The 10850-nt window shown below is 34.8% G+C and overlaps 1 protein-coding gene across 1 annotated transcript; it reads left to right on the top strand.

Moving 5' to 3' along the window:
• The first annotated feature begins 4915 nt into the window (after positions 1–4915).
• LOC114653472 (uncharacterized) lies at positions 4916–8923 on the top strand. The gene is made up of 4 exons (XM_028803818.2): positions 4916–5092; positions 6575–6707; positions 7540–7647; positions 8001–8923. The coding sequence occupies exons 1-4, from the start codon at positions 4917–4919 to the stop codon at positions 8445–8447; spliced, it is 864 nt and encodes a 287-aa protein (XP_028659651.2). The 5' UTR covers position 4916; the 3' UTR covers positions 8448–8923.
• Positions 8924–10850: the final 1927 nt, after the last annotated feature.

The raw sequence follows: 10850 nt of genomic DNA, 5'->3' as shown, positions 1-10850 counted from the left end.
TGTATACATAATGACCGCATTGTTCACTCTTACTACTTAAATGTCACCATCATCAGCAGAAAAAAAATGAAAAAAAGTCATCATTTCCCATTTTGATTGCACTTGGCAGTAAGGTGTTTGGACATTCTTGAATATGCATCCTGTGACTGTATGTTTGCTTTCATTGGCACTTTCAATGAGATTTTTTTTAAGTTTTCTTAAGTATAGCTCATTTTATACACAGTCATTTCTTTATTTTCATTGCAAGGATTTGCTGACATTCATTTGTTGTTTGTTACTTTTTGTGTGATGCTCATTTTTTGAGTAATAGTGTATATACAGTTCTTTTCCTTTTATAGGCTTTATACACATGTATATTTAATGTTGTAGATTAAGAATGGTCTGTGAGTCTTGAATTTACTCCACTTATTTAACAATAAGGCTTATTTCAAGTGTGTTATTTATCATTGAATGAGGAATTGTATGAGCATAGGGTAGGTAACGTGTGGGAGATAAGTATGGTTTGCATTGACTGAGTATGAACTGTGCTCAAGCTCCTGCTTCTGCTTTTCATCAGTCAAACTTTATATGTAGGTTTGGTTGTTACATACAAAAAACTATTCCAGGTACTGCTTGTATTAGCTAATATGAAATTTATTTTGACCTTTCCCACTACGTGCTGTTGCTGGAGAGTTTGTTAATGTCTAATGCCTATGAATTGTGCAATGATGGCGTCCATAAGACTGTTAACCAACCCTGGAATACATAAGAACCTAAAACAACACTGATAGAGTAAAAGCAACTACTGTTGTTCTGGAAGTAAACAGCACTTATTTATTTTGATTTTCAGTTGGCAGTACTCAAACTAATGCAGTGGTTCTCAAAATATTTCTGTTATGCCCCTTCTTTGGAACCCACATTTAGCTTCCTATTTGCACTATTTTTTGGATCAGTCATCTCTATATATATATAAACTCCAACGTCGGTCTGTCTGTCTGTATGTCTGTCCACTTTTCATGACAGAACTACTTAACAGATTTAGATCAGGTTTTTTTCTATAATTGAACATCCCGGTTTACAGTGTCCATTTTAGGACATCCTCCTCCCTCCGAGAAAACTCCATCCTTCCTACTACCTTCGAGAAAATATTCCTCCTCCCTGCGAGGAATCCCCTATCAACCCTCCTCCCTCCTCCCACCACCATCCGCTCTCAGTTCTCCTCCCTACGAGAAAACTCCATCCTTCCTACTACCTTCGAGAAAATATTCCTCCTCCCTGCGAAGAATCCCCCGTCACCCCTCCTCCCTCCTCTCTCCTTCCACCACCGTCCGCTCTCAGTTCTCCGATGTCCGTTTTCTGCCTTCCACCCTCCGATCTCCGTCATCTGCCTTCAGCTCTCCGTCACCCCCCCACCCCCCCATCGCTCTGCATGACAGCATTTTCGTTAAGGAAGTGACGTAAAACTCTAGGTCCACCTTCTTCACAAGTTCATTCGCCAAAATATTTGTCAATTATATTTCACAGTAAGAATTTACAGCACGACTCAAACGCGGGAACGAAGGTAAATGACGTTAATTGCTGAGTGTCTTTTAATACTGTGTAAGTATACATATTAACACGCGTGCATTAAAATGTGTGCATTTACGGGGCGATTTCTCAGGCTTAAAAGCTCACCTTTTATTAAAAAGGTGAACGCAAACTTTTTTCATTCTGAAGGGCACAAACCACTTCGGACTTCAGCCGTTAAATGCGCGAAAATTTCGTTACACCAGATAAATAAGCGCAACATATTATCAGTTGTATTGTATGCTTACAATACATGTAAAAATGTGTTAATCATTAATTAATAGTATGGGATGGTGTTTTTCGACTCAGCTACAGATGCCGATGGAGACCAGAACTGCTTTGGAAAAATATGAACGCCTTAGGGCCGATCTGGAAGAAGGTAGCGCAGCTCCTTGATTTAATCAATTCCATGTCTTGGTGGGTTTGCGTAGCTTGTTGTCACTGTATTTACACCTGTTTTTCAGGCTTATTGACTGAAAGGGGCTTTCATGAAAAAGTTAGAGCTTTGCTGCAGGATACGCCCTCTACAAGCCAAGGAAGTAAAAGTAAAGGTGTATATTTCTGTTTTATTTAAACCTTTTAAGTTCGTATGCATAGCCCCATTTGGCCGTTTTAGTTTTTTTTTCTTTCTTCAGTAATATTTAATCTCCCTAAAGAAAAACAACACGTACATTTTACTTTTTTGTATCTCTTTAGTAATATTTTAGTGTAAAAGGATAACCAGCATTTAAACCTTTTATGTTACTTTATGAAGTTATTTTACACAATGTTGAAAAATTAATAAGAAAGCTACATATTTTGGCAGATGCTGCTTTAATTTTCAATGAAATGAAATAAGCCATCCAAGAGAAAACATCAGTGAAGAAGAAGCAGTTTGCACTATCTAAAAAGGAGAAACCCTCATTTATAAAGGTTTGCTGCAGATGACTTAACTGAAAATGAAATAGTTCCTATATGTATAATACACATTTATCTATTTGACTTATGCCTTTATCCAAGCAACTTGCAACATCTGAGGTACAATTCGTTACATTACTTTTGTTTTTTGCAGCATAAGCAGGTGAAGTGACTTCCTCAGGGTCACACAGTGGTGTCAGTACCAGCATTTGAACCAACAAGCTCTGGGTTTGCAGCCCAAAACCTTAACTGCTACGCCACACTGCCTGTCTTAATCATACAGTTTTCTTTTTTATGCACATTAATTCACATATAGTATCTTTTGTGAATTTTATATCAAAGTACTAAATACAATTTTTGTTTAAGGTGAAGGTGATGGCAATGGAGAGACCTAGAACAAAAAAACCCCCTGGAAAATACCATAAGATAATGCTGGAAGAAGAGCCTCCTAAATTTTTAATGAAACCATTGGATGGTTATGATGATATAATAGAGAAAGCCAAAGAAATGTTTTGGAAAGATGACAAAAGAAATGAAGCTCAGTACACACTGTGCAATGCGGATGGATCAAGATGGCCCAAATCAGATTTTGAGAAGGAGTATTTCTCATTAAATGAAATTCCAGATATATGGAAGAAAACATTATATGTTGGTCGTAGAGATTTAGGTACTTCTTTTAATAGTTTAAACTGTGTTACGTACTGAACATATTGCCATTTAATCGAAAACTTTATATAAACATGAACACAGAAATATTACCTACAAACCAAAATGTGCAGTAGTAAATTAACACTTTAAACATCTACTGTGTATTGGTCCATGGTTTCTATATGTAAACACATTAAAGTGTTGCTTTGACACGATAAGAGTCATTGTAACACTGGTAATTTTGCTGTGTAAATAAATATTGCTTGATAATGAATGGTGTATATTGCTGTGAATAAAATAACCACAGAGAAGATAATGTCTTATTTTGCAATTAACAAGTTGCTTCTAATTTTTTTATGATCAAGATTCTAGACAAGTGAAACATACTGTCAAATAATATTCAAATGGAAGTTGAATATGGCATTTTTAATGTTTTTTCTTTTCTCCTTAGATGATGTGATATGTGTTGGACAGCTTTCTTTGGCATCTAAAAGTGAAAACTTAACACAAACAAAATCCATGTTAGTGGAGAATGCAGCAATGGTACAGACAAGTATTTACAGATTATTATAAAATATTTCTAGAAATTGTTTGTCAATAGAGGGATGAAATCATCACATTAATAAAAATAAAAACATTACTTTTTAACAGGATAATCCAATTTTGCAGGAAACCTCAGGTTTGTAGAATTTAAAATTTTATACATTTATTTTCTTAGACTTATTCATCAGTGTAACATGTTCTTAATACTTTACAGGCCATTTGAAGAAAAGTTCCACCAGTTGTAAGGTGAGTATTTAAAAAAGATTATTGAATATTCTTTAAGAACATAAAAAAAAAATTGGCAAACAAGAAGAGTCCTTTTAGTCCATCATGCTTGTTTGTTTAGTTAACAGCTAAGCATTTCTAAGTATTTCCAGACACTTCTTTAACTATCAATTTCTCCTTCTACTACATGAGTTGATGTATTCCAGATTACCAAGATTATTATTTTTTATTTCATTATAGGGAAGCACAGTGTTAGTGATTTTAAAATTTACTACAATTACATTGCTGCTAAAGTACACATACACTCTTTTTCACTTCTTTAAAGTTTAACTATAACAGAGCAGCACTTGACCCTTACCTAAACTGAGAAATCAGAATGTGCAGAACATTATACACATTTAACTGATGATTGTGTTTTCCTTTCCTTTAGAGAAAACCAACAATGGACAACTTACAAGGTATTGAAATATTTTTACAATTAATTTAATTTAAACCTAGATTATTATTAATTTGTTTTTCTTTGTCTGGAGTTTTTTGTTAATTTCTTTTTAAAATTGTGCCTAATAGCACAACTTTCAGGAAGCTTTTCCTTTGAGGTAAGACTGAAATACAGTTTTAATAAAATAAAAATAATGTGCTTTGCATTTTATGCCATTGTTTTACTGCATTAGAAAAATCATTGTTAATTGAAAGTAAATTTATGTTCATAACTTTCTTCAGCTGATGGTGTCATCTAGTAAAAAACATTGTTCACTGGCAATTGCTGAAAATATGGAAGATGGTTCATTAAAGTCTGATGTTCATACACCTCCTCATTATGCAATTCCTCCAGGTACAGTATGTTGTAATGCAGACATAGTGAAAAGCAATACTTTTGTATTTTGAAAAAAAAAAGGTGATTTATTCTTCTAAATGCATAAGTGCTATGTTCAAGGGTTTGGTGTTTAGTAAGACTTTTGCTGCCTCATTTAACTTAACTGTTTTAGTTGTCTGTATGTTTGTTATTTTTACTGCAACGGTATTATTTTTGTTTTGTTTCATTGCCTTCACAAGTGTACATGCCACGAGTTCCATATGTTGATGATGGACAAATCAAATTCAATCCTGATTTGGCTGTGGGGTCAGGGACATTTGGAACGGTGTACTTTGGTTCATATCAGGGAACACCAGCAGCAGTAAAGAAGATTCCTGTTGATGACAGTAATGACTTTTTGCATGAGATCCTTGTTTGTTTGTAAGTTCTATTCTCCCTTTATATTATTTGTAGTGAAACTTGATTGTTTAAATTTGTTTAGTTTATTGTTGATTTCCGAAATCTGTGAACATCAGACAATTGAATGTAAAAGAAAACCTTTCTAAAAGCTTGTATTAACCCTTTAACCGCCAACTCCCTAAATATTCCCCACGCCAGGCTAAATCTGAACAATTTTCGTTTTTTTACTTTTTTACATTTTTTTTACATTTTTTACATTTATTCAAGCAGTATTGACCACTAAATGTTGTGCAAGTTGCCAGTGTATACACGAAATCTATAAATGTAACCTGAATTCTCAGCTAAGCAAATCATCTTGATACCAAACCGTGCCCTTTTCAATGGTAGATACTGTCGAAACTGTAAGCGGCCCTTCCACGACAATAAACTTTCATCAACTGCAACTGACGGTCCTGGCATGTAGGGCAACTGAAATGCTTCAAATAAATGATCAATCAAAGGACGTAGCTTGAACAAGTGGTCGCGGTTTGGATCTTTCTTATCTGGCTCGTTTCTGTTGTCATTCAAATGAAAGAATTTCAGCAGCAAAGAGAATCGGTTACGTGTCATGACAGCTGCAAAAATAGGTGTTGCATACATAGGATCTGTAGACCAGTACATCTCAATATCTGGTTTTCTGATTATTCCCATCAACATCAAAATCCCAATGAATTTTTTCATTTCGTTTTCATCAGTGTCAAACCAAGCACGAACACGGGAATGTGGAGGTAAATTGGGATTTTTCTCAATAAACTGTGCTGCATACAGATTTGTCTGATGAACAAAATGTCTGATCAAATCAGGTGACACAAACAGCTCATAAAACTGCTCAGCAGTGTAATTGTTTACATCAACAATAAAGCCACACGTTCCCTCAAACGAATGCAGAAAAGGTAGTTCACCACGGGCAGCAGCCCAGCTGACATGCTGGGGATACACCCACTCAGCGCCGTCATCCGATGCCTCTTCATTCACAGTATCATGCAGCGCACGTTGCTGCTCATCACTGTCACTAAAATCTTCTTCAGAACTGCTACAATCATGATCAGAACTGTCCAAAATCGCCTGCAAAGCCTCACTTGAAGTCAGTTTACGTTTCGCCATATTCACAGCTGTTACATGCGAATCACGTCACATGACCGGCCAAAACAACCACAGACTTGTCGAACTACAACGTAGTAATAATACCCATGCCAAACCGTCAGTTATACTACTTGCCAGGCATTCATATAACCACAGGCAAATGTGCCGGATAATTCCGGCAGTATGGCGTTAGCAATAAAACAACGGTGCCGGATATATCCGGCAGAGGGCGGTTAAGGGGTTAAAGACAAAGAAACTTGACAGAATTTTTTAAGGATATTTACATTACAATGTGTTGTAAAGTCTTCATTTACAATTCTCCTTAAAAATAAACATGTTATGTATAGTTATAGTTTAATGATGGTATTTTTTTATCTGTAGAAGACTTTCTCATCCAAATATTGTTAGATTCTTGGCTGCTACCAAAAAAGATCAGTATATACTCATAGCAAATGAGTATGTCCATGGAGCAAGTTTACACGTTGTACTTCACAGTGCAGACAGTCCAGTGAAGGTATGGAATGTTCTGTTGTCTTTAACTTGATATAACAAGAGTTTTTGACATTTGAACCTTTTAAATTAAGTTTTCAAAAATTAGCAATGTTTTTACTTGAAAATATGCATTCTAAAAAAGGATATTGTTAGTTGTTTTTCTGATCCATTCTAAATCTTTTTATGTTACCACTGTGTCATGTGAAAAAATTGCTTTCTATTCATGCAAGTTAATATTAATGCAATAATACTCCTTTAAAAAGGAAACAAAAATATTGATTATTAAAGGATAAATATGTTTATTATTTCTGGCATTCTTCCTATAGACTATTCAAGATACCTTTATAACTAGTTCCATTTTGCATCCTTGGTAAAAAAGCTTGCCATTTAACATTCCACTTTCTCAGGCAGCTTTAAATTGTTTCATTTTCCTATTTGTGTAGTTATCACATTATGTGCTTGTAATGTAGCTCCATGATAACCTAAAAAATGAAAGAACTGTTGTTTAATGCTAAAGCTGGAAAGTTCTATCTCTAGTTTTTGTTAAGTGCTACAAAAGGCATCGTAAAAGGGTAAACAGCTAAACTAACCCTGTTAAATCATTTCTAATAGTGTTATGGTAACATTTTAAATTGTATATGTGGAAAGTATGGACCATCTCTGCAGCTATAGTGTTAATTTAACAGTGGTGATTTTACTGTTTATAGTAATATAGATATTAGCATTATAAATAAAATTATACCTGGAAATTACAAGTTCATATCAGCTTTTTTAGGATAACTTCCTGACCTTGATGCATTAAATATTACTTGGATAATTCAGGTTGATTTTACAAATCATTTCTCATTTTGTAGTTAGAAGCAGAAGAAAAAAATTACGTTGCACTTGATGTGGCAATGGCTGTGGAATACATCCATTCCAAGAATGTAATACACCAGGACCTGAAGCCTGCAAACATCCTGGTAGGATATATTTTTTAAACAGAAATTGAAAATACAAGGGAAACAAAAGAGTTACTGTGTTAGTATGGTTTCACTTTGATTCCTCTTTTGTAAATTAAACATGGCCTATTAAAGCCTATTTAGACATTCTTTGTGTGATTCTGTGCTATATAAAAATAAATAGCTGTTTTGGGATGTTTTTCTATATCAGTCACAATCACAATTTTAACATTTTGAATTCTAAGCTTATGTTTATTTTTGTGCAAAACGCAGGGTAAACATGTATTCTGTTTAGGCAACAAACATATGCTTTGTTGATCATTTGTGTTTCATTAAGTAAATTCATTTTAATTTCTGTAATTTTTGTCTTCTAGATTGAAGGCAGCAGCAAAAAGGCCTATCTTACCGACTGGGGTTTAGCCAATGTTCGCGACTCAGTTTCGCTAAGGCAGGGGAGCAAAATATCTGGCCTTTTAAGTGGACCTCTTGGTGGTACTGCTATTTACACAGCTCCTGAATGTCTGCTAACCTATCAACCTTGTTCTGTACATTCAGACATATGGTCCATCGGCATAACATTTTTAGAGCTGTACACAAACACTGTACCATGGTCTGTAAAGACCTGTAAAGAGCTGTGCCAGTTAATGTCAACAGAGGCAGCTCCAAATGCTTTAAACAAATTTGATTCATTGTGCACACAATTAATATGTACATGTTTAAAATATACACCATCGGAAAGAATTTCGGCCTCAAACCTAGTTCTTCTGTTAAAATCATTGGACAACACTGATTTAAAAAAACATTACGGATACCATTGGTAATTACAAAATGCAATATTTTAGATGATGACCTTTGTTTTATTCATCACCAAGAGGAAAGTAAAATGTTTAGTTTTTCCTGTCATTAAAATGTATTGTTACATTATATACTGTATACAGGAAAAAAGTGCATACAATTATATTGATTATGTTGTTGTTCTTGATGTTATGACTATAGAATTCTGATGCAAATAAATAATTTCTCTCCCAGAGAAGCAAAAACAGCCATCTAAGTTGTACTCAACAAATTCATAAATGGTGCTTGATTCTCCTGCCACAAGGAACTCTAATATCAGTGCAAGTTCATAAAATTAATGGACTGATAATGGTTAAACATAGATTATGGAAGGATACTAAAGGTTCTATATAAATATCCTCTGGGTTATTTTAAATTGTTATAATGGACCTTTCTATGTGTAAAGGCTCAAAAAAGTATGATTAAACCAATTTATTTTCACAACAACAAAATTTATTTAGTATGAGAAGAATTGATGATTTTTTCATATATTTCAAAAGCCTGTACAAAGTTATCTGGCTCAATCAGATTCATTCTGGTCATAAGGGTTGTGATGTGATTTGCAGTCGTTAGATAGGAAGCCACAGCATCATCAACTGAATAACCATCCATTGATCTGGGGAGAGTAAACACAGTGGAGCACAACTGCCTGAAAGCAACATTGGCCACAGTCAGGGTTGCTCCCTTTTCACAAGCCATAGTGTCTGCATGCTGCTGAAGATCATCATCAATTGTGCACAGCAAATGTGGAGTTCCTATTTATGACAAAAAATAAATGAGTGGAATGATTAAACAGTAAATTAGCACTCTTCATAATACCATATACTGTATGCAAAATACATATAATAAACAAAAAACAGATTAGACAATGGGTTAGGTTTGGCAGATTTTATTATCTCAGAGGGAAATTTGTTTGCAGTGGTAAAGTATAAAAGCACAGAATATTGTTACACAGATACAGGAAAACAAGCCAAGACTAATCACATGACAGGAAGTCAGTACACACTCAAAAGGCACACACAAGATTCCCACAAAGAAAAATAATTTTAATAGTACCTAATAACTCTTACAACTGCTGGAATTCAAAATGCTTATAACGCTGGGAATCAAAGACTTCTCAAAACTATTGATATTAAAATATTTAGAACCTTAATCGGCAACCTTATGGCAACAAATAAAATGTGGGAAACAGAAGGTTGCCCTATGTGAAAGAATTGAGCTAACCTTCTAACTTTTGTGTGGTGTAGTTCAGTGAGAGAGAAATTTATTGCTTCTTTTGACAGTATTGTTTATACAGTTTATGTTTTTCAAGGCTGAAGTTTTTGAGCTAACTGATAAAACCAAATGTGACAAAATAATTAATAGTTGGCTTAAATATGTTATCATAGTTTTGTCCAAAATAGTTTAAACATAAAACCTTATAACGTAAGCATGAAAATAGATTTGGATAGGCTGTGTTTAAAGATAACATTACCAGATGGAGGACAAAAATAAAGCATGTCTGGTTTTCCAAATGGTCCTGCAGCTAGAGTCTGCTTACGAATCCTGTGGTTGTTCCATTCAATGCGCTCAGAGTAAAGCTGCCTTTCAATTAGAGGTAAAAAGCAATATTGGACACAGTGTCTGAAACAGAATGAAATGTATAAAAAACATTTTCTTATTAAACTGTTTTATAGTGATGTAGACAACTATCCTAGTGTATCCAAACACAAGCAACTGTGAATAGCATGGCAGTCTTGTTGTATTCTCTCACCAGTACACACATTTACAACATTCACCAAAACTTCAGGATGCCAAGTAACCTAAACACATGTAAATGTGATGCAAAGGAAAACACGTTTCTGGAAAAAGCTACTCTTATATGTGGTTAACATGAAGATTCCATATAGATAAGTACCAGCCAATACTTCCTACTGGCAATACAGTAGAGCTAAATACTGAATCATTATAATGCTCAAAAATACAGCATTTTTGCTGATTACTTCATGAGGTCCTTCACAAAAAAAGCATCTTTATTTCCAAAATACACTGACTTGTATTTTTCAATTTTCAGATGCTCTTCCACCATAGGCTGCATTAATAATGGAGACGAGTCAAGAGTACAGGATGCTTGTAGAGGATTTTGTCTTGTGGTGCCAGGACAACCTGCAACTCAGTATCAGCAAGACAAAAAGCCTTTGAGCAGTCACCATCCGGGGAAGGACGACGTGGAAGAGGTGCAGAGCTACAAGTACCTGGGGATTCACGTAACCAACTGGACTGGTCTGACAACACAGTGTCTCTGTACAAGAAGGGCCAGAGCAGAGTGTACTAGCTATTTAGATTCAGGTCTTTTGATGTGTGCAGCAAACTGTTGGAAATGTTCTACCAGTCCATAGTAGCCAGTGTGG

This window comes from Erpetoichthys calabaricus, chromosome 6 (genome assembly GCF_900747795.2).
Source record: "Erpetoichthys calabaricus chromosome 6, fErpCal1.3, whole genome shotgun sequence".
Lineage (NCBI taxonomy): Eukaryota > Metazoa > Chordata > Cladistia > Polypteriformes > Polypteridae > Erpetoichthys > Erpetoichthys calabaricus.
This window is presented reverse-complemented; position numbering and strand designations above follow the sequence as displayed.